Below are 25,636 nucleotides of genomic sequence, written 5' to 3'. Positions count from 1 at the left end.
GATTTAAAGGACCTCAATCCTCAATCTGGACTGATTTATTAAATGTAAGTAACGATCAAATCCTAGCTGCCAAAAATCCATTCTTCTCCTCAGTCCTTCTTGGTATATTTTGTCAGTACCTTTGTGATGAAGGACTCCAAATGTGTTTATCAACACTTACAGAACAAAATTTGGCACTATTAGGAAACCCCTTCTGTTGGAAATTCTTTTTTTAATCTCAGTGAAAATACCATTTCTGAACATGATTCATCAGGCAGCCAAGTTGTTCAGGGTACATACAAACACAGAATATATCATGTGGCCTAGATGTGCGTTACTTATTGGTATGATACAGTTGCTGTTAATTAAAATTCCTACAGATATTTTTAATCCTTTCATCAGTTTGTTGTATTCAACTCTTACCTCTTCTCAAATTCCTCAAAAGTACATTTTCCAGGACAAAGAATATTTTGCTACTGTGGTTACAGTATTTGGGACAGTGAGTGTCAACTCTTGAGCAGAATTTCTAGCTGTGGTCCCCAAGAGAAATAATCATTCTTCTCACCAGTAAAGTCCCCCAGTATTGGTACAGTAGCATATTTTTATTATTTATCACATGTACACACATTTCCCTTTCTCTCCTGAATCTCAAACGAACCACTACTGCTGCTAAAACCTTTAAGGAGATTCTGGCTCAGAAGCAATCATGCACCTGAAGCAATGTCTAGTTAAAATACCTGAAATACAATTTGGTGATGACATTTGTTCATTCCAGTTCCACAGGGAAGGAATTTAGCAAAAGTGTAGATGGTGTTGTAAGGGCCATGGTTGAAGCTAATAGGAAACAAACCCTGCCCAATAAAGAGCTTTATCCAGAAATAGACAGCAGCCTGTGACACGTATATAATTAGAGAAATTGGAGGCTTTGCCCATGAGACCATGTGTTCCACAGCAAATCCGATTTCCTTCATTCTGCCTTTCATGGTTATTGCAAGTGTAAACATTGCATTATTATAATCCTTACATATAACATACCAGTTTCTTTTTGTTTTTTCCAGTATTGATATAATTGAATTCAATGAACAAATTACAATAAAAAAAAAAAATCCACAGCTCAGATGTTATCAGACCAACTGACTTGAAACTATATAGGGACCAAAAGACCAGATTTTACATCTCACTGGTAATCTATGCTGGTTATTTTTTTCCATAAATATAAGCCATTAGTTGTTTCTTTTTCTTTTTTCTTGCTAAAAGCTTGTAAAATAAAACTGACAACATAAAAAGTCTGATCTAGAAGTCCAAGTCATAAGGAGGAAGAAGTTAAGTTACCAGCTTTCACGTAAAAAGAAAGGCTACTGATTGAACTGCAACATAAGGAAGTGAACATCAAAAAAACTCAGGATACATCCAAAATAATAAAATATTATATGGATAATTATTTATATAGTTATTAAAATATCTACCTCTACAAATAATATGATCAAAGTTACTTGCATATTAGAGCAGTGTTTTAACACAACACTGAAAGGCCTGGTTTTCTTGTTCCTATATTCTAGTGAAAAATAAAAGAATCAAAATTCACAAAGCAGATTACACAGTGTGTTTGAGGTAGCAATTTCCAATATTCATTTAATATAGCTGAGCTGCAATGACTAATACTGCACATGTCCACTGGTACAAAGACCTAAAAGAGGTTCCAGACTAGATTACGTTCATGCAGGTCCCATTCTAACGGAAATTGGAGAGATGAAAAAAAGATTACAGGAACACACATTATAAAAACAGACCTCACAAGTCAAACTTAATAGTGAAACCATCTCTTTCATGTGGACAACCATGAAAACAAATATCCTGTAAGCACTAGATATATATTGTATCTTTCTACCAGATCTTCTTTGCCTCCTTGAGACAGATTCCCATTCATCTCATGACTATATAATTTGATCACAGCTGAGTAAGGCACAGCAGGGAAAAGGGTCTGTCTGATAAACTATCAGGCTCCAGGAAGACAGATAAACAATTTCATGATTTCTAGTTGTAACAGGAATGGTGCAGTGGTGGATATTAAGATATTAGTCTCATAGGAATAAAAATATTAAGCCTCTGCAGGCTTTTTTTTTTCTCTTTCTAAATATGTTTTCTATCCATTAAGAGAAAATGACAGTCTGATTATGATCAACTAAGACAGAACGACATAATAAAACCCAAGGTATGGGTGGAAAGCAGAATTAAAGCCTTTCTGATTTGTAAGTGTGAAAGTTTGCACATAACCTTTTTGTGTATTAGTTTGGCAAGAAAAAATAAAGCCAGGAAGTTTGTTTCTCATGGGGTATTTTTGCTGCAAAACAAAATTCTTTAAAAGTAGGTGAAACAGTTGCCTATCGAGTTGGTTCACATTTAAACCTCATCTTTCACAAGGGACACACTGGCAGGCAATTCCTCTGCTACAAGTCACTAGAGTAATGCCTGTTTGCAATACTAACTCAGTCTTCTATGTGTATTAAATGAAGGTTTGAGTGGTAATACTTGAACAGCTATGATAGGCTTCTTTTCACATACTAACACATCTATTTGGATTTTGCATGTTAACACAAATCTATAGCAGTCATTAACATACCTGCAAATGTTGTACTGTCCTTGTAATTACTTCTTGTCTTGGATAGCTGAAAAACCTGGTGATTTCCAGCTTTTATTTACATTTTACAGCAAATTTTTAGTTACAAACAGTTGACAGTCATTTTTTTTTTTTTCCTTTAACAAATACATTCTGGATTAAGCAATTTTTAAAGCTAAGAAACTATCTAATTTAGTATCACCTACCTGTGATTCCTTTACATTTTCCACGGTGAAGTTGAACCAAACTCGAAAGCGGGGGTTGCATGTATCTGGTCTAATGAACAGGTCATACTCAAACTCTGTGATGTGGTCCACCCGTCCAAGGTTACCTACCAAGAATATATGAAAAAGAATGCATTTTAAATAATGGTTGATGAACTATCCAGGAACTGAAAGAAAGGAAAAAAAAAGAAAAGAGAAAGAGAAAGAGAAAGAGAAAGAGAAAGAGAAAGAGAAAGAGAAAGAGAAAGAGAAAGAGAAAGAGAAAGAGAAAGAGAAAGAGAAAGAGAAGAGAGAGAGAGAGAGAGAGAGAGAGAGAGAGAGAGAGAGAGAGAGAAGTTGTAAAACCTTCTATCTCTGTTGTTTAAAATATATAAGCATAATAAGACTTAAAATAGTTCAGAATTATTTTTAAAAGACTTAATCATGGTCACAGAATTAAACACATACCAGATACCAGTAAGCTACACGCACATGAATACACCAGAAATACATGGATTTTTTTTCAATCACATTGACGTTTTACCCCCTCGTCTGACCACTCCAGTGTCCTAACATCCTTTTATTTCCTTCTATTTTTTTTTTTTTTTTTCACTTCTCTGATAATGCATCTGCACCTCATTTAGTCCCCATCTGCATGGAAGTTTTTCTTTTCATTTGCTGTTCATGTTCAAACACTTTGAAGATCGGAGTTCCCAGATTTTCACCTGGCCCCTCTGCCTGGTGCTCTGAGCCTCTCTCCCCACAGATGGCCTTAGCCTTTATCTTTTGTGATTCAAAAAGCTACCATTTACAGCCACTATCACCTCCTTCCAAAGACAGAAACAAGGCTGTAAGATTTCACCTCAGCTTTTTCCTGCTGCATTTCATGGAATAATATTTTTACATACAAGCAGAGCTACATTGTCCTCTATGGCATAATTCAGCAAGCAGCCATACTGGCTACAGAAATTGAGTTCAGCTGTGAGAAAACTTGCTAAGTGCCTTTAAATTGCTTAATTGGCCTTTTTCCCTTGAAGTGTGTCTAGATTTTTAAATACAGGTTTAGACTGCCCATTTTATTTTTACATAAGATAAGACTTCACATTTTGTGATCCAATCCAAAACCCATCTCACCAGGTTTTGTAAGACAGGGTCACACTTTAGTTCCTATACTAAATTACACATACTAAAAAACAGCACTGCAAGATGACCTGGTTTATGGTTTCTGATATATTTAGGGTCTTAGATATATATTTTTGGGTTGGATATATACTGTTGGGTTCAAATAGTTATGTAATTCCCTCAGACTGTCCCGTTTCAGTCACTATGTTCACTGGTACCAGAGCTCACGTGGAAAAATCTGTCTGATTTGCTGTTCTGGGGTGGAAAAAACACTATTCATCAATATATTTGCAGGACTTCTTCCTTATCCTAAATTGTGTCTGGCTTTACGAACTGAACAACTTTAATTTTCCCTATTTTTAATGTTGCCATCTACTTTTCTACCCACATTCCTCTTTCCAGAAGGAAATTCTCTTCACTGATCCCCTCTGCAGAAAACCTCTTTGTGCTAAACAATCTATTCCTAAACACTTGTCGAAAGGATACATTTAGCATAACAAATACTGGAGGGAAACAAAACAAAGCAATAATATGGTATCGCTATAATACCTTTGACAAATACAAACATTGTCATCTGCTCTGTCCGAGGCGCTGGCAGAGGAGGCTGAGGAGAGAGCAGGGCCGCCCCTGGCCCCGTCATGGCCGGTTCCACAGCCCCACCGCAGGGCATAGCCCAGCCCCTCACCGATGATGGTGGCTCCAAGGTGAAAATGTATTTAAAGAAGGGCAAAAATTTCACACTGGCAGTGAGGAAATTCAAGGAGCATCAGGTCCTGAGGAGGGGTACAGAGACCCCTGTGGAATGGGGCTGGAGAAGCTTGGGAGTCTCCTGAAGGACATGGAGCCCTCTGAGGAACTGAGCTGAAGGAGGTTCTGCTGAGAGGAACCAAATTTCCTGAGGAAAGCCTGGGCTGGAGCCGGTTCTGCTGAGAGGAACCGAAGCTCCTGAGGAAAGCCCAGGCTGGAGAAGGTTCTGTTGAGAAGGACCAAAACTCCTGAGGAAAGCCTGGGCTGGATCCAGTTCTGCTGAGAGAAACTGAAGTTCCTCAGGAAAGCCCAGCTAGAGCAGGTTCTGCTGAGAGGAACCAGAGCTCCTGAGGAAAGCCCGGGCTGGATCCGGTTCTGCTGAGAGAAACTGAAGTTCTGAGGAAAGCCCGGGCTGGAGCAGGTTCTGCTGAGAGGAACCAAAGCTCCTGAGGAAAGCCCGGGCTGGATCCCGTTCTGCTGAGAGGAACCGGAGTTACTGAGGTAATCTGCACTGGAGCAGGTTCTCCTGAGAGGAACTGCAGCTCCTGAGGAAAGCACAGCTGGAGCAGGTTCTGCTGAGAGGAACCAGAGTTACTGAGGAAATCTGCACTGGAGCAGGTTCTGCTGACAGGAACTGCAGCTCCTGAGAAAAGCCCAGGCTGGAGCAGGTTCTGCTGAGAGGAATCAGAGTTCCTGAGGAAAGTCTGGGCTGGAGCAGGGGAGCTGTGAGGGAGCAGCAGCGCAGAGGAAATGTTCAGGGACTGAGCGCAGGTCTCATGGCTCTCATTGTGGGGGTCAGGAAAGAAGGAAGAAAGTTGATTCTGGGAAACAAGGGTTTGGTGAAGGCGTTTGAATTTCTCACTGTTTCTCACTATCCAAACCCCTTCTAACAACAGGCAATAAACTGATTTTACCCCAGTCAAGTCTGTCTTCCTGCAATGGTAATTGCTGGGTGATTCCCCTGTCATTACCTCAACCCACAAGCTTTTTCAATCTTATTTTCTCCCACCTGTCCTGAGCTGGGTGGGTGTGACCAGACAAGATCAACCCACCACATCTGCCTGGCTTTAGGCTTAAGCCCCTTTCTCATCTAAACACATTTTTGTCCACAGGGTTCCAGCCCATGACTGTTCCTCACAACAACAGAACTCAGATCTTACATGAAACTTAATTCCTACAGAAATTATCCAGAGTGAGTAAGAGTGGTAAATTCAAGTAATTCCACTGTAATATCTTTAGTTGAAGGGGTATTTTACTGTATGTTTCAATAGATGTCATAAATGTACGACAACTGGGAAAATAATAGCTCTCATGTATTTCTAAATTTCTAAACCACATAGGTTAGACCCCAGTTGCCTCACAGACACAGGTTAATGTTTCTCTGATCAAAACCTAATGAGTGGGTGCTCAGAGTCCCTTCAGCCTCAGCTGTGCAGGAGATGCTCTAAGATCAAAGTAGCAGCCTGGATGAACAGACTGTGGACTAGGTCCAGCTTGTACACAACTAGATATACATGCCCCCCACTGATTCTAGCAGTTCCAGATATGGTTTAAGTTACCTGCAGCACAGACCAGAAGAACTTTGATTTAATTACTTCCAAAGAAAGACACACAAGCAATTAAATTTTTATTTTAAGTTCACAGATCGTAAAACAGTTGTACTGGAAGGCATAGGAAACTAAAAGATTATGGAGTAAAAATGGAGAAAAATGAAGCCTTCATTTCTTCTCTTGCACATTTTAGCCTCTTTTTCAACATCAAATTGTATGGGGGAGAGTAGGCCCACTCAGAACTACTTGAGATTGTTCATAGGATGCCTAAATAAGCACTGGATAACTATCCCAATTCCAGTGAAATCACTAATGGTGAAAACCTGGTATGCTGGAGTCACTCAAGCCAGTAACTCTGGAAAAAATGCATACCTATCTCAAATCAAGCAGACCCCTCATTAGTTTTAATCATTGTGTGCATGATTCCCTGGGACTCCCAATGCTGTTTCCTCTCCTTATCTGTAATACTTTATTTAAATACTCACCTCTCTCCCATTGCAGTAATTTTCCTTTTCTGAACTGCATCTCACTTCAGTACTTTTTGTCTGCAGAGCTGCCTCTTGCTAGGCTCTTTCGTAGTATGTCAGCTGTCATAGTCACCTGCAGCTATTAGCAGTTTAGTATCATTTTTACATTTCATTAGTGCACTATTTCTTCTCTGTCTTCCAGATGCTAAATAGGCTGGACTTAACACTAATGCCTTCGGTAACCAATTCAACAAGTTCTTCGTGCTCAATAGACTATTGTTTGTAATATCACAGCCTTTACTCACAATCTGTCAGCCTAATTTCAACCCACACAGCAATGTCATTAAACAAGAAAGCAGTTTTTCTACAAAGAAGCCTGGAACTGTAAGAACAAAACACTTCCTCGCTTTAAGGGATGCTTTGTAGAAAACTGACAATGCCACTGAAAAACTTTTTTTGGTGTCCAAGAAAGGATATAAACTTCCCAGTGTTAATCTTACAAACAAAGTTAACAATTCTACTTTATCATCTTCTTCACACTGCTGTAATCATGGGAAATAGATTTATTCTAATGGGTGAGAATTTTATTCTGATAGCACAACATGGTGAAATGCATTAGAAACCATGAAACAGGAATTAAGCATTGATTACACTATTCCATTTAGCCATTATACTATTTTTATACTTGAACATAGAAAATAAACAGATTTTATTCTTACGTGCAAACAACTTTTAAACTGTTTTTATTTTTAATAGCTTTATCAGGTTCCTTAAAATTTCTCTTTTATTATTTCTTTGTTAAATATAGTGCAGGAGAGAAAACTGTATAATAAATGGTTAGACAGTAAGTCCCCCCTATGTCCCAGAAGTCTCTGTGCAATCATAAAATACATTCCCTTTGCTTTTGGTATTGTACCTACCAATAGGTTTCTGTCTCAATATAACTACTGTGAGTCACTTTCCATGCACAATTTTTACTCTACATCCATTGTGACTCTGGTAATTTGTGGTATCAGTAAGAAAGTATGTTCATAACCATGGTAATTAAGTAGGTTCTTTTAAAATCAAAGCAAAATAACTCAAATTACTTAACTATCAGCTTTGCTTTACTTTACTTTGGGTTCACACCTGCATGAAATCATCACCACTCCATTCCATGAATACAGAAGTTGGACCTATGAGATTATACAACATTTTCTAAAGCACCAATCTCCATACTTTTTGATTTGCATTATATGTGGGGAATAACATCATAAAACATGAGATATTAATAAAGTATTTAAGGTGCATCTAAAATTAATGAACTGATTGGGTAATATGATCTGCAAGGGAAAGATGCCCAACAACATTATGAGCAGTAACATCTGAACTTAATGCCATTCTGAGAGGGTTTTTTTTGGTTGGTTTTTTGTTTTTTTGTTTTTTTTTTTTTTTTTTGGTTTGGGTGCACATCTGGTTGTCTGATAGTTTCTGATTACATCCTAAAAGTAAAATAAGCAATTTATTAGGCAAGCCACCACTTTACAAAACATTATGGATTTTTCTCTCCTATGCACCCTGAATTTAGTTGAACAGGTTCTATCATTATTTTGTTCAACAGAAATACTGGCCCAGATCTTTCTTAACTGATGGGAAGATGTGAACAAATCAAATTCCCAAACATATATAAACTGACTTTCACTTAGCCTTGGGGTTTGTTTTTAAGACATGCTCAATTTTCAGTCACAATTCTGTTCAATACTCTTAGCATACTGAGAAATGAAGAGACATACTTCTTTTTAATCATTCAAGCTGAAATTCTTAATTATATTTGCTCAAATTGCTTTACCAACTAATGTTTAGTGCAATACTCTCAAAATGTGGATAGTGAAAGGGGTCAATAGCATGTTTCAAGTTTCTTTAAAAGTCAGAAAAAAGCCCAATGTTACTATTTTATTCATCATGCAACATACACTTAGTCCTCATAAAATATTAATCTATATTGCTTCCTACATCAATAAAAAGTGTACTTTACACAAAGAAAGAAAACCTGCTTAAGCTAAACTTACTAAGCATTCTAACAATTATCATGAAAATACTAGAAAATATAGATATGTTAAGCAATCCTAAAATCTTCTTAAACCGCACATTGTGCTTTCCTACAGAGAATTTTCAGATGAAAAATAGACCTTGAGGGTCTCAGACAAGCCTGAGGCAATATAAAGAAAAAGGTCAAACAGGCTGCTAAAAAGGACTGTTATCTTCAGAACAACAACTTATCAGCCAGCTTGCAGCCCTGCTTATTTACAGTTATTGGTCCCAGAGGAAGTGCACTTCAGCGCAGGGCGCGATTACTTTGTAATGTGTTTGCCAGAAATGGTAAAGGAAACTAATTTGTAACAATGTGCTGTTCCTGCACATGAACTTTCTCAGACACTTTTTTTTTTTTCTTTTTTTTTTTTTTTTTTTTTTTTGTCCAGCAATGAATAACTAACTTCAGCCTCCCCTAATAAGGAGAGAAAACAGAAGTGCACTAAAAACAACCCAGTCGCCAGCGTGAATGTGCTGAAATATCAGTGATTATCCCTCTCAGCTGTCCATTACAGTACTCATGATGACCACCAATTCCCCTGTGGTGGATATATAGAATGCAGGTTTCAGGGGGTGGATTTGCACATGAAAATTAACACCATTTGGAAGAAAATAGCCTGCACCTGTCACAGATTAGCAACAAAAGGTCAAATGCCTCCTTTTACACCTAGAGCACTTGCATATTGTATGCCTTGCTTATGGGAGCCTAATTCTAGTTTCTTAATTCAGAAAAGTGAGCACCATGGTGAACTTAGGAGAAAAAAGAATTAAATCTTGGCTAAAAGCTATCAATAGATCTATCGATCAAGATACATATGAATGGAAGTAGCTGAGGCAATCTCTGCCTCTAAAAGAGGTAGTTTTTCAAAAGAGAATTACACAAAGTGCTCTTCTGTTTTTGTCAATATGCTGCCAGGTTTTGAAATACTATTTTTCATCCGCACAATAAAAATCTTGACAAGTAAGCAATAGAAAATCACTAATACACTTGCAGCTGCATTTCAATCTATACAAATTCTTTAAACAAAAACAACCAAGGAACAGATTGGAATGTACATAATTTTCATCAGTTGAACCTGGGATCAAGTCCAAGAGAGCCAAACAGACATGCAGCTCTGTATTTCACAAAATAAGATGAAATGTAGAATATGGAATACCCTCAATGGAATCCTTCCTTAAAGACCACAAAACACATTGAGATGATAATGTAAGTAAGTTTTATTGATATATTCTAAGTGGAACTACAGGATGAACAGGGGCTGACATCTCTAAAAACTTCTCTTGAGTCAAAAATTAGTTCTCTTCTGAAAGGAGTGCATCTAAGAATATCAGCTGTAAATTTCCACTGGCTTTATGGTCTTTGTCTGTGAAAAGAATTTATAGACAATAGTTTGGTGAGAAGTCCTAAACAATTACTAAATAGCATTTGATTTTTAAATAGGACAAAAAATCTAATAATTATGATCTCCAAAAACCTCTGACTGGTTTTTCATCATCTCCTGGATTCCTGCCCAACACATATGTTAATTCAAGTTTCCTGAAACTGCAGAACACATTATTTGAATAAAGTACCATAAAAAACATATATAAAACATCTTTTAAAGTAAAGTATACTAAAAGTGGACATATTAAGCTCTGCAATATAAAACACCTACAAAATAAATATAAAATAATCACATAAAACAATATGCTACAGTTATATCAACGCTTTAGAAAAAAAAACCTCAATAGTCTTCAGCAGTACTGTATTCTTTTAAGGAGCTGATGTTTCACTTAAAACAATAGCAATGCTCATGATTGGGCTTTCAGTCAAAATCCAAATTGCTTTTGAACAACATTCAAGACTATCTGATAGGCAAAGCATTTCAAAAGTGTATGGCTTGAGAAACTGGATGCTTCAGACTTGCATCTGTAGTCTCTTGTCTATCCTCCCTCCTCAATTAAGCAAGTTGAAATTGCTGTCTTTCCATTGTTCTAAGTTTTCTCAACAGTGACATCCAAAGGACAGTAAATCAGTACCTTTCATGAACTTTTTTTGTGCAAAAGGTTGGAGAGGAACAATGAGGATCTCTTAGCTCTTAGCAGCAACTGGTAGAAGTCCATCCATCACTGGAAAGGGTAAACTGCAATGTACATCTTAATGTGTAACTTACAGAGGCTGAGGGATTCTGGTTGAGATTTTATTGTCATTAGACAATGTGATAAAATATAATTGTGACTGACAGCACATGAAAATTCTAGCTTTTACACTTTCCTTGTTTATCTATGAATACAGCAGTAAAATAAATTGTATTGAGCTTTTGGATATAGAAGAGCTATGGGTCTCCATTTGTTTGGGTCACTGCCAAATGATTCAGCAACAATATGGAGAAGAGCAGTGAACCCAAAACTTATAAATGTTCTTCTCCTTTCCAACTATCCTGTTTCTTTTGGTGCAACAATATTGATTTTAATGGTGTTGCTCCTAATTCAATGACAATAAAAATGAGAGGACAATCTGATTTTCCACACCTTTCAGGATCACAGTCTGAGTTCCACTCTTTCCAATATTTTTCCTCACAAATGATAGAAGTAGGGTGCAGTGGACCCATTTCCTGAGGGCATTCTGTCCATACTGTCTGGGATCACAGTTACTGTTTCTCAGTGGTCCCAAAAAATTGCAATGAATAAATCTACAATTCCTTTGTATTGAGTTAAATTGCAGAAATATTGATGAACAGTGTTGCCTAGACTAAAACACCCACAAGAGTTTTATAAATTAAAACTTTTATCTGAATTAGAGTAGGAAGCAGAATTTCTCACCCACAGCAGCTAATCTGAATCATTAGATTAAAAGAAAATTGTGGGACGAGCCTCTGAATGAAGTGAAAAAGGCACAAAGCCATTTTTAAGCAAGCCAAAGAATTGTCTTCCACACAGATAATTTAGAGAATTGGAACCCCTTAAGAAACAACTAACTGAAAAAAAGAAGAAAGAAGCATATAGCATCTTAAATTTATTAGTTGGATATAAATGACAAGAAAGTTGAGTGGAATGCCACTGTGATTTATTTTCTTCTACTAAAAATGGTTACAAAAAATATTCTCATATTTTAGTAGTCTGGAAAGTGCCACCAAGGGACAGTTTTAGGATGGGCTCTTCCTCTCAGAAAAAAATACTTTTCCTGGTCACTGGTGTTTGAGTGACATCTGAGTGAGAAATGCAGAGATTAAAATTGATTGAGCAGCACTTTTGAGGTCTTCCTGCAATGAGGATACTATTCTAGATTTCACAATACAAATAATTTCAAAATTTTAGCATATGTTAATCCCAAAGGCCACCTACTTATATCATTTGCAACTTTGCTTTAAAGATAACCCAGAAGAGTAAACACCATTTAGTAGGACAACAGAAGCAACCAGAACTGAAATGTTTTCTGTCTTTTTATGTTCATTAAGAGGAGCAGTCTTAACAGTGATCTCCATGTAGAAAAATGACAACCAGTAATCTTACAGATTTAGAGATCATTTCTCAAAAACCACCAAGAGCAAAAATATTCCAATATACAAGCAATGGCCACCCCAATGCATAGAAATATCTTTACACAAACAGTGGTCATAGAGATGTATAAAGAAATTATATAATAAAGCATTGCTGAAGGAATTCAATAGTTTTGATCCAATGAGATTGATATTTAACCACCTCCAATAAAAACCTCTTATTTCAAAATTGCCCTTATCAATAAATACTGATTATTTCAGTTAAAAACCTAAAAACCTGGAGCTGTGAAGCATGTCAATGTTTGCTGTGTAGGGAAATTGTAAAGGCTGGATAAAATGTAACCTGTCTCTTGACTTCTTTACAAAAAAAAATTACAAAAATATCAGTAGAGCCCAAGATTGCAGGACAAATTCTCCAAAGTCACAAAATGTTAAATACAGAAAGTGGCAACAATAACTTTGCAATGCATCAATTCAGAGAGTATGAATAATCCTTAGAAATCACAGGCCTGTGCCCTCAGATGGCCGCTGCACACCCACTACACCAAACCCACCAAATCCACAGAAAAACAGTAGACTCCTAATTTCTCTCCTCCCTCTTTAACAATTCCCCAAAGGCCTCCCAATGACAGATGGGCAGTTATTTATCCATGGCAGTGAACCTTTGTTAAAGGGGAATCAGAACACAAAGAGGTTTTGTATTAGTGTCACAAAACTCAGCTTATTTTAACAGCCAAAGCTATCAAAGTGGGTACCTCCCCACTGCATATCCATCACATCTTCCAGAGCAAAGTTCTTAAAGGAAAAGCATTCGGGGAAATTTTTATTTGGAAGTCACTTAGCATATAATGTGGGCTACCCTAAATAAATAATTAATAAGCTGATAAATAAATTATAACATCATCTGCAGCCTTAACCACGGAAGCAGCCACCAAGGCAGCTCAGGGAATATGAAGTGCTGTACCACAGTGGGATGAACCATTCCTAGGGAGTAGCAGGGAGAAACATCTCTCTCTCAATACCTCCTTCAGTAGGGCCTAAAACTCAATGCAAAGCACAGAAATCTGTTGCTACCCATTGCCTGTAAAGTAAAACATTCTCATATTAACCTGCTGACCTCCTAGGTGTGCATCAACACATTACAAAGGGTTAAAAATGTTAAAAGCTGTATATGCTTTATTCTGCAGCATATTAAAGCACCCTCCTTTTATAATGTTTGCTGTTCAATATAGGAATTATTTTGCAAAGACCCTAAGGATTCTTGTCATGCAAGAGACACAACAGTTCTTTCATCCTAGAAGTGAGACTCTTCCAGTTGATTTATTACTCTAAGGTAATGCTGTAATTCTCCTTTTGGCCTAGTTTGGTGCCTAACACACAGAATCACCATTTTTCCAGGGGAATCCTTCCATGGTATAACTACAAACTGCTGTTCAAGGAAAGTTTATTGATGGAAATCTCAGACAGTCCAGAGACCTGTAGAGAGAATATTAAATTATATTCTGAAGGACCTCTCTGAAGTCAGCAGAGCTGTAAAGAAATTCTGGGGTTTTTATTAAAATGAAGAAGAGTATTAATGGAAAGGCTCCAGGTACTGTCTTACAAAATAATTTTGCTTTTTGACATGGGTCCTGACTTTTAAACTAATAAATTACTGATTTTATAGCTAAAAATTTTCCTCTGTATCTCATACAAAAATTTCCTTGAACAATGGTACTGTAAGAACAGACTTCCAGTGCAAATAGTGGACCTGAACAAGATCCATCCCACATACAGCTTTTGTTAAAGAAACAGTACTATTTTAGTTTATTATGAAACTGAATTTGGTTTTCCATGCCATTACCAATCTACTCACAAAAAGAACTTGGGGGCTAGAAATGTTACTCAGTCTATTAATCCCATTATTTCATTGCCTAGAAGTGATATCTTATAATCTCTGCAATAAATATGGACTTGCACATAAACTAGGTACTTTTTTAGGCATTTCACCACTGTTCATGTCCTCCTCTGCTGTACTTCCTAGTCTGATATGCTTGAGTGCAACAAGGTGATTTCCACATTTTCTGTTGTACAGTATTTTGAGCCTTCTGCAGGTAACAGAACTTCATGTATTTTCATTTCTATAATTTTCTGATTCCTCCACCTTGCTGTTTTTCTCTCATGTAGTCAGCAGCCTGTTCTGGCAGCCCTCTTTTACTCCCAGTCTTACCAATAATTATAAAATGCCAACACTGTTTATATCCCAGCTTTAGTCCCCTGTACCACATCTAATTACATAGTACCAAGGAACTGCCTCACATTGGTTTCTTTCTATAATACTGATAGAATTCATAGTGGGCCCTCTTAGCTGTACTCACATAGATGTAACAGAAAAGTGCTTACCCTCATTTATCTTTGTTTAGTTAAGGCTTAAATTAGACCTTTAAAACTATCTTCTTGATGTTGTTTTTTCAATCAAAAGTGATAATTTCAATATTGACATTTTAGATGACACCAACATGTTTTTGTCTTCTGCTATGGTTAGAATATTTTATTATATCTGAATGCCTGTCTTAATTTTGTTGGGTTTTTTTCTTTCATTTTGCCAAATCCGGAAACGTTTCCTTTTATTTCAAAGTATCTCTATGTTTGTAGTAAATTAAACATTAATCTTCCTCTGCAAATGTCAAGTGATATTTAAATGTTTTTTTGGCAGATAAATGATTATTAATATTAATGCAATAAAATCACAGCTCTTTGTCCTTTCTTTGATATTTAAGAAAAAAAATAAGAATGTCAAAACAGTTCTGAAAAAGAGAATTCATTGGTCTACCATCCACTCTTCATTAGCCCGAGAGGTAAAGAATTACTGATCTTGTGAGACAATGTGTTTAGAGAATCAGAAAGGGTTGAAAATGAATTACTGCATCATTGGTAGAGTGTGTATCACTTCAATGTGAGAACGCCTTGTTAAAGTTCATTTCAATTTAAAGCCCCCTTTTTGTCATTCAAAAAGCTTTAGCACAATGAAAGAGTCTTTGTCACTTTCATAATTAGCCCCTCTTGCACTAAATGAGAATAAAATCTGATCACAAGTCCATACGGGCAAGGTCATAAATCAAACAGAAAGCTCCAGGAACAGTCCTGTAAGATGTCCAAAGGCACACACAGCTTGGAATTAAAGCACTGTGGTCAGGATCCACTCCCAGAAACACAGCCCCAATAATATCTGTTTGACAGGCTAAATTTATCTCCATATTCTGTAGCCCTATAAACACATTTTGCTGTTTAGATACAAAAGCAATTTCAGTACCAAGGACAATGCAGAAACAAACAGCTGTTAAAGCACCACCAGAACCATTCACCAACCAAAGGCAAATTAATTTCACTTAATGCTCTCACTTCAAATTGTGGCACTGAAAACAAAAAAGAAAATAAAACAAATCAAAAAAAAAAAAAAAAAAAAAAAAAAAAAAAAAAAAGCCATATATGATAATTGTCATAAAACAGCAGCACAACTGTATTAACAGATAAAACTGCTTAGGAAACCAGGTTTAATTTTATACACATAAGTGAGTATACAGCCCAGCTCAAGCCTAAACTGGATTTTATGCAACTTATTTTCAATTTCAGATGGAAGTAAAATGATATTTTGAAAGATGTAATAAAATTCTCAACCTTGGACAGTTATGGCAAGAGTGACAGCACATCACTCTCTCTACTCAGGGGTCATCAGAATACCAACAGGAATCCAAGCCATCAGCATATTCTTTTGCTCCCCATATTAACACAAAGTGAGGATTTCATCAGCAAATTATGCCTAAAACATGGGGAAAGTGGAGGGCAAGGAGAGGGCAAGGTAGGAAATGGAGGGGAAGACTTATAAAGAGGCAATTGGCAATGAAAATACATATTCTAGAATAGATGTACCTTTTACAATTCCATGTATTATCTTGACATTAAATGCTAATTTAAAATATTCATCAGGTGAAAGTTACTTGTAAAATAGCTACATTGATACAACCATGAATTTTCATGAAAACACATATTTATGCCCATAAAATATACATATATATATGTGCAGACATCTGGATATATTTCTACTGTCAAATACATTGCTATGTACAGTAAAAATGTGTAACTTTCTGTTAGGTGCTTTTTGTGTTCTAACAGTATTTCTCTGTGGAACAAAGCTGTTCAAGTCATGCCTATAACCAAGCTACTTCCAAAGCAATGGCCTGGTTGGAGGGCATGGGTGGTCACACATTTGTCATATGCTCCCAAAATTTCAGGTTGCAGTAGTTGTGAAACAGTGATAAATAATATGATCTCAGGTGTTTAGGAGAGACATAAAATTGGTCTGCTGAGCAAGTGACTGAAAAGCATCAGTGTGACAAAAAGAGAGGAATAATGCATTTTCTGAACCCTTGTAGAGTCTCAGGCTGAAGCTGACAATCAGGAAACTTCCCAAGTTGGTTAAAAAGTGGTGAGGACACAAATGAGTGTTCCCTTGGATACAGCCAACTGCTTGAGTTATGAAAGGAATTTAATTTGCCTTCTTCACCAGACATACAGGAATCTAAAAAGTGCAAATTGCAAACTACTGTACAAGCAAACCAAGCCTAGGAACTCTGATGAGAGTATCCAGGCAATTAAAGAAAGAAAATGGATTTAAGATGGATGGGATGAGAATTTGAGTCAGACATATTACTGAAATTGGACTGCCTAGATCTTTTTCTTATAAGTGAGTACTCCAGAAAGCCAATAAAGCTTTTAAACAAAAAGCAGGGTTTTACTATATAATAAAACTAGATTAATTGGCTTTTAAATAAAGATATCTCAAAATTACTAAGTAAGAAGGAACAAAAATCAAAACAGCCCCCTGCCCACAGTGGCCTTGCAAGCAGATACTATTCCCACAATTGCCTTCTGTTTCCTACTCAGTGAACTTGCTAGAATTGCAACAAGCTCCAGATAAACTCCAGTGGATCCCCAGGAAAACACTGTTACCTCTACAGCCAACCTGGTATCTATTCCTTGTATTTCTCAAAAGTTTCCCAGCCTCCAGGTGCTCCAGAATCCCTGCTTGCTGCACCCTCACCCTCACTCTCCTTCTGCCTGTGCCACTTTGTGCTCTGAAAGCATCTCACACCTGAGCAGGCTCAGCAGCTCTCATGGAAAGCAGAATCTTCCCTCCCTCTGTCATTCCTCTTTTGACAGGGCACACATGAAATAAATACTGTCTCTTTTCATGGCTTTAAGCAGAAAACTTAATCACATTAACATTTTTAAAGACATCTCCAAAACTCTGATCCTCTCCAACATCTCCTGTATCCACGTGGGGGCAAGTCAAGTGCCGCAGTCAAACAAACAACTCACAGTACTTGGTAGATCCTTCTCAGCATGCCCTAAGTATTCAACTCCTTCACACCTCCTCATGAAAAGCAAGAGGATACCAAAGAAAAATCCTTGAAAATCCAAGGATTTCAGGTCTTCCCTTTTCCCCCAGGCCAAAAAAAAAAAAATCTCTTACTTTCTCCTTTATTTTTTCAGTTACTTTTCACCTTTATATTCAACACACAAAACCCAGAGGAAACTATGACTTCAAAAGTCCTATGAAATATGACTATCATTTTAAGTCCCAGTTCTTAACCAAATGCTGTTGCTACAGTGGAAAAAGAAAAAAACCCAGCACCTCTGCCAGCTGAGTTAACATAAGCAATGCCTTTCTGACTGTCAAACCTGGGAACTGCTGGGAGTGAAACACTTTTAAGACACAGCTCTTCATATTGCAGTTATCTTAGCAGGCAACTCATAGGAGCCAGAGCACCCACAGGAGAAGGGCTCCATCCATGAAATAGGGGTAAGGAAGCCCCTTTCTTGCTGGGCTAAGAGACAAGCCAGAGGTGCTGGAAGAGGTAGTGTGGCCTCAGAATTCATAGGAATCTTCTCTGCTTCTCTGTTTCTTTCTGCAGGTCTCCTCTCCATCCATCTGCTAAGACACGGGGCACTTGCTCTGACAGATACCACTTTGCTGCTAGTGAGGAGGCCCCCACTCTGAACCTTTCAGTAGGTCTTCATGCCTGGATCTTTGTAATGTTTATTCTGCATTAAGAAAGAAACCAAAAGACAAGAGCAGACCAATTATTCTCACGTGACTCGTGTCTATATATAGGCTTAAGTGCAGGGTACAGTCAAAAGGATATTTGAGTCAATAAGCAATTTGCAAAACCTTGGATGGGGAGCTAAGTGGGACATTTGGGCTATATAAAAGAATGGTCTGCAGAGATGTTCCTATATTGATGGACAAAGTCAATCACATCACATAATGACTTGTGCTCTTCTAGTAATTCTATGATCCCAGAAACTTCTGGCCAAGGAATATGCTCAGTTAAGCTTGATGTAATATTCTAATTGAGTGGATTAGAATGAAAATTTCTTGTATCTGACTGTATCTCCAAATTAATTCCAACTAGGTTTGCATTTGGTAGGACAATATTTTCCAAAGAAGAGAGAAAAAAAATAAAAAAGATTTTCAAAACATAAGATTTTCTCACAGGTTATTTCATGAAACCAGGAAACAAATCAGGTTTGTAAATGCAATCAGTACTTAAATCATGATACAGTGATTGTTGATTGTATTACTGTTTCTGATGGACACAAAATGACCTTGGTCAAATACATAGTTCAAATGTTGCTTTTGAGCCTTCAAAGGCAGTGAGACACACATATTTAGGAGTGCTATTTCTATTCAAAATTATTCTTCCTGGACATCTAAATGCAGGTGCCATTTTACCTCCATTTATGTAAGAACCTAAAGAGGTATCAAACCTTTTCAATTAAAAATGTCAACCAAACACAGTACTTCTGTTATATTCTGCATTGGACTTCTCATAGTACACCCTGTCAGTGAATCCATAGCAGGGCCATATTATACAAAAATCTAATCTTAAAAACAATTCTTTGCTCTGATATAAGAAACTGATGGGATATTAATATTGTTTAGCAAATAAAGCATATTAACTATAAGGTAGAAGGGTTAATAAAATTTACTTCTTCAAACACATCCAAGATTAATTTCAATTTTGAGTTTGAATCTATATGCATGCACTTTACAACACATTCATTACAACATACACAAATCTTTTTGTCTATTAAATGCATTAGATTTATTTCATTATGGAACATTGTGTAAGCAGTTGCATAACAGAACAATTATCACCTTAAGAAGTAATTATTTGTGATTTCTAATTTTAATAATATTAATATTCTATTTAATTCAATCTTCTAGTTTTTTAACTGTTATAACACGTAGCTCTTTAATTGATTTACTTAGAAATAAAAAATGTGGATATTTAATGCCTGAGTAGAACAATTTTTCACCACTAGTGAAGTACTTTTACATAACAGCTGTATTAGCATACGTCCCTAGCTTTACTCACAAAGACAAACTTTTCAAAAAACTGGCTTTTCAAAAGCCAGTCTTCAAAACCAGGAACTTCCAAAGCCTTTGTATTTTCATGTTTTTACCATACTGATGTGAAAACATTACCTCTGTGTCTGGATGATGACTTTCTGTCACACTGCTGGTGTGCAAGGGAGTCAGCAACAGAAGGATCTTTTGCTTTTGAGCATCCCAAACCCACAAGCAAAAGGGCAGTCCTGCTGCCCACTCTGAGGATGGGAATGGGTTATAATCTGTGAGCCTCAGATCTCTGAACTATGAAATGAAAACAAGAGCAGCTTGTAAAGCACACAGTGATGGATAAAAAGATTACAAGCATAAGCTAGTATTAAGTAGGTGAAATTTCTAAAGAGAAAATAGAATTAGAGGTCTTGGAAGTCATGTATTCATGTCCTAGAGAAGTATCTAGAAGTCATAATGATTGCTGGGCTACAGACATGCTGGACAGACACATTTAACTGCACTTGATTGTAATCCTTCAGAATGTTCATATTTTCATGCCACATAATCACTTATCTTGCTTCCAGCATTCACTCTTCCTGACCTCTGGCCCACTGCGTAACAACATTTTCCCAATTGCCATATAACTTAATTCATAGAAAGTTTCGTAAGGTTGTGACATGACCCAAACCAAGAGAAATAATAATTTTGCAGAAATTTTCTCCTGATTTCTGCCCTGGACCAAGCGCTGAAGATTTGGCAACTTTCAACAAAGATCCCCTGTGCTGAAGTTTTTGGTAAGAAATGACACCTGTCCAAAAGAACATGCAGATTGATTAATGACAAATAATCACCAAACATCAGAACAACAGTTCCATGATCCAGTCCATTAAATAAATTTACTGAATAAATAACTTATTAAAAGATGGAAAAGGAGGGAGAGAGAAGAGAAGAGAAGAGAAGAGAAGAGAAGAGAAGAGAAGAGGAAAAGGAAAAGGAAAAGGAAAAGGAAAAGGAAAAGGAAAAGGAAAAGGAAAAGGAAAAGGAAAAGGAAAAGGAAAAGGAAAAGGAAAAGGAAAAGGAAAAGGAAAAGGAAAAGGAAAAGGAAAAGGAAAAGGAAAAGGAAAAGGAAAAGGAAAAGGAAAAGGAAAAGGAAAAGGAAGGAAAGGACAATGGATTTTTAAAAAATCTTTCAAGGAAGAAGAGTGGGAATATTTGCAGAGGAAATGACACAAAAATGGGAAACCATGTCTGAAATAAAAAGGACAAAAATGTTTACTGAGGAAAATGCAAAATGCAAATGCAAATATGAGGGACTGAATAAACGGATCACTACATCCAAAAGGATAAAGTAGAGCACACAGATGGGAATAATGAAAAACAAAACAGATGCTGATGGGAGGCCACTAACACAGAGTCCTAGAGCTGAGGATAACAAGGTTTAATTTGATATAGCATTGAACGTCCAGGCTCAAGAAGTGGGGATCAGCATTCTCTCAACATACAGAAGATACATCAGCAGTAACATTTACAGAAATGCAGAGAGAAAAGACAAATAAGAGGCAGGATTAACACTGTGCTAACCAAGCAAGAGGATGACAAGTGTTTGGGGGAAGTGAGAATGGATCAGGCCTGGAGCTGCTGAAACAGAACCACGGGAAATCCATGCAGCAACAACCAAAAGTCAAGTTGCAACTTGCTGTCATCTTTTAGCTTCCAGATGAGAGCATCAATTAATCATAACATTGCTGTTCCATTCCATCTCTTAGCTGCAATCTTTTAGTAAGGAGGAGCAGCTACAATGCCTTCTGGAGGAAGAAGTGCACCAGCTCCACCACCTCACCCAGCTCAGACCTGCTCCTGGTGTTCTGACAGCAAGGTACCAGCACACAGCTCAGGCTGTGCTGAACATCTCAGGGTTGATTCAGTCTCAAGACATTTAGGGCTGTGCTAACATCGTTGTGCAAATCTCATTTGACTGTGCCTACACAAGTGGCAGGCAGCTCCCTGCAGTTATATGGGCATTTTGTGTGATTGCTAGAGCACTGAAGATGCTTCATTATGCAACTTAACAGGGATGTGAAAGATCTATGTAAAGTATTATATAAATGCAACAGGATATAAGGAAAGAAAAACTGCAAATAAAAAAGACAAAACAGGAACACAAATGTAAAAAAAAAAAAAAAAATTATTAGCCAATCATTTCAAAACTCGCTGTGAACATAATTTCTTAAGCTGAACACCAAAATACTGAAAAGAAAAAATAGCTAGATGGATTATTCCCTAGCTCTGTATCTTTTTATATGATTTATTGCATTACTGAAAATTACTTTCAAAGTTTTTCACATCAGAAATTTGACATTCATTTACATTCTTGGAAAAGGCTACTAAAAATGAATTATTCATCCCATAGTACATTAGCAACGATAAACATTCAAACCCAATTTTTTAAAAAACAGAATAAATCATAATTCTTACCAACAAAAAGTTATCTTACAATTTCAGATGAGCAAATAAGAGATGTGATTCTACCAGAAATTGTTAGAATATAGCAATAATCCTTAATATATCGTGGTAATTTACCTTCACATTATGCTATTTTAACAGATCCTGGAATTCCAGTAGCTGTCTAAAGAACACACAGTGATAAGATATAGTTTGTTCCCAGTTTGTTTTCAGAAATACAAACACTAAATCAAAATTAGCATGCTAAAGGCTGAACCTAGAAGGCAATTAGGCTACCAAACAGAATCAATAAATGCAAAATGAAGCTCTGCATGCATCCAAAATAATGTGCTTCCCACCTAATAACTTGAATCCAAATTCCTGCTAGGCTGAGCAAAATATTCTAATACATTTTCTCCTAAAAACAGGTAGTATCAGCCTGAGACTAAAATACTTTTACTTTATGCAGAAACACCTCTTTTGAAGTAGATGTTTCAACAATTATTCTTTCCAAAGCACAGACCATTCTGTATTTCAGTGTTTTGTCTCTTCTTTCATTGCAGTGGCAGCTTAAACAAGCAGGGATCTTAATTTGGCTTGTTAACTTTGGAACAGCAGGCAGCTGAGAATTTTAAAACAATTTAGAGAGCAGCAACAATCTGAATCTCTCTAAAGTGTATTCTAATTCCAAGAATAATAATTTAAAAAATGGTGGTAATCTTCTAAGTGATTTCTAAGGGATCTCTGGAGACTTTATCTAGTCCACCCACCCTGCTCAGAGCAGGGGAAGCAAGAGGAGGTTGCTCTCTACTGGGTCTACTCAGGTTTTGAGTATCTCCATGGATGGAAATTCCACAGCCTCTCTGGGAGCCTGTTTCAGTGCCTCCAACTCGTTAAAGAAGAGGAAAAAAAAAAACCAAAAAGCGATCATAAAAAGGTATTCATTTACCTGGAGCTGAGAAGCAAGTAAAAGCAATATTGTTCTCCCAGCTAGTGCTACCTAAGCCAGGCAGAGAGCAAATCAGCAGCACCACATGTTCCATGTCACCCTGCAGGGCATCTCAGCCAGCATCCTTTTGAGTGCAGGACCTGATGTGAACATTTCAAATGTATTTTCTCTGCTTCAGTCCCTCTCCTTCTGTTCCGTTATCCTTTCTAACATCACAAATTGATCAAATCTAGTAGATATAATACAAGGTCTGTGATTCCCTAAATTTCATCCATCGTTTGGTTCATATGAAACTGATGCAAAGCACTCTTAGCATTTCTCAGCCATTTGGCACTCATTTCACACAGCTGAAATGTACAACAAAAGGTGCTAGGCAGTCAAGAACCACATCTTTTGTGCTGCTGTCTTCTGCAAAACAGGGGTAATATTACAGGTTATTGAACTAACTGAACAAAATACCACTATTTAGTCTAGCAGAATATTTCAACCTTCTCCCAAATGAAAATAAGGCCTTTACAATACCTCTTAGCCCCAAAATATCTGCTATTCTGATGCTGCTTTCTCTTTTATTCTGAGTTCAGCCATTCCTTCTGATAACCTATAGAGCACCATCTGCATAAGCTGAGTGAAGAACACTTTTGCTTTTCTTCTGGTTCTGAATGGCTCTGATTAAAAAAGACAAAGAGTTTAAGGATCTAAACAAGACAGTTGAAGGCAGAGAACTAGTCCAGGAAAATAGCAAGGAGAAGTATCCCTAACAAAATAAACAATGCCAAGATTTTTCCACTGCTCTTCATTGTATTTTGTCCAGGTTTGAGAAGCCAGAAAGATGAAATTCTGGAAGGGTGGTTGGAAGGGCTTTGTAAGGCTCAAAATCTGATAAAAATCCAAGGTAAAGTTATGGTCTACACTGCACCCATCACAGGAGATTGAACTGGACCTACCAGTCACTGAAAACTAACACAATTTTCTATTTTAAGACACAGCATTTTTTTTTTCTCAGTAACTAAGGAATAGGTCACCTGTTACTCTATAGAGTAAGTAGAGATTTATTTAAATTATGGGCTTTTATATAATAAGAACTTTGCACCTTCTCATCAGTGACTTCCAATGTTTTTAGAGAAATTTTCAGGTAAGGCACAAACTCAGCTGGATTTTTTTCTTCTTGCTTTCAACTATCACAGGCCTCTGTTGTGCCATGATATATACATCCCTCTATACATTGATGAGTGATTAACTGGTGTCACATTCATGTTCATATTAACATGTGCAGTGGGAAATAAACACAGCTGCATTTATGTCAATGATTTTATATTCAAATATATCTGATTATGCTGGAATAAACACAGCTGCATTTATTTCAGTGATTGTACATTCAGATAAGGATATTTGTTCAGTGTAATGTAATGTTCCTTCACACTGGCAGGGACATTGCTATTCTTTCTTGTATTTCCCTCTATCATTTTTCCAGATGGAAAATTTTGAACAGAGCCAGAAAAATGGAAACTGGGAAACTGGATTCAGAACCTGGTATGTATGAAAATCCTTCTGCTCATTCCTTAAAAATTCCTTAAAAATTTTTGCGTCAAGTATCCTTGTTGTTTAGTATTTTTTTTAGTTCCTTCTCTGTCAAAAAGCAAGCCTGCAAATATCCCACAAAAATTGAAAGTCTGATGGAAATTTAATTACCAGGAATGTACAGTGTGAAATCTTAAGAATGGTTCTGCATCAGGTTTGTTTCTGGACAAGTGCTGTTAACATCAGAATACCATCTTCAGCCACTATATTGCTCAGAAAATTAGTTTGAATGGAAACATTAACTGTAAGATTTTCCTTCCTATTATCTGATGAAATTATAGTTTTGCATTATGTTAACTTTGGTTTGTAACTATAACCTGTAATCTATACCTAGAAAATAATAAAAATCATCATATGGCTGAAAATGATCAACAATTTAACCAGATGTATCTGTCAGAAGAGATCCTGCTCTAGCCCAGTAACCACCAGAAATTAATTCCTAGAAAAGAGCATGGGAAAAAAAGCAACCATTTGAAGAGAATTCCTCAGAATAATTCCTTAATTTACAATGTACAGTTTGTGAACCTCCTGAGCCAGAGATGGTGTCAGTGTTTAGCAGCTCTCAGGAAATTTTTCTACTCTGGTCTTGTCAGTTCTGCTTTTTTTCCTTGAAAGCATGACACATGCAAACTTTTAGCACACACAGAATCCTGCAAGGAGCTCCACAGCTTAATTAAGCAATATGTGAGGAACCTTTCTTTGCTTTCAACCTGTTAACTGCCAGATTCATTTGATGGGACTTCAGTTTTGTATGGAGAGAACTGACAGGCAACCACTGTTTCCTATTCACTGGCATTTTGACTAAAAATCATGATTTTACAGGCCTCTAATATATTCTTCCTCTGTTGTGTCTTTTCCAGAGTAAGGATTCCCAGGCTATTTGGTTGTTCCTCGTGGGGAGACTGCTGAACATCTGAGCTAACATACAGCTATCCAACCTAAAATGCTTCTCCTTCCATTTCCAAATGCTTATTCCAGGCACCCTAAGGTCAGTCAAACAGCAAATGAAGATGGGTGCTTATATTCCAGCTGAGAGGATGCAAACA

The 25,636-nt window shown here is 36.9% G+C and overlaps 1 protein-coding gene across 1 annotated transcript in view; it reads right to left on the bottom strand.

The window, feature by feature from the left end:
• The window catches only part of AGBL4 (AGBL carboxypeptidase 4), an 891,229-nt gene that overhangs the window by 847,291 nt on the left and 18,302 nt on the right, over window positions 1–25,636 (bottom strand). Inside the window, exon 3 of the mRNA XM_071750192.1 lies at window positions 2,803–2,927. Coding sequence (XP_071606293.1) covers window positions 2,803–2,927 — 125 coding nt within the window. The remainder of the gene's footprint in view (window positions 1–2,802; window positions 2,928–25,636) is intronic.

The sequence above is a fragment of the Heliangelus exortis genome, chromosome 8 (genome assembly GCF_036169615.1).
Source record: "Heliangelus exortis chromosome 8, bHelExo1.hap1, whole genome shotgun sequence".
NCBI lineage: Eukaryota > Metazoa > Chordata > Aves > Apodiformes > Trochilidae > Heliangelus > Heliangelus exortis.
Note: the sequence above shows the minus strand (reverse complement) of the source record. Positions and strands in the feature narration are given on the sequence as shown.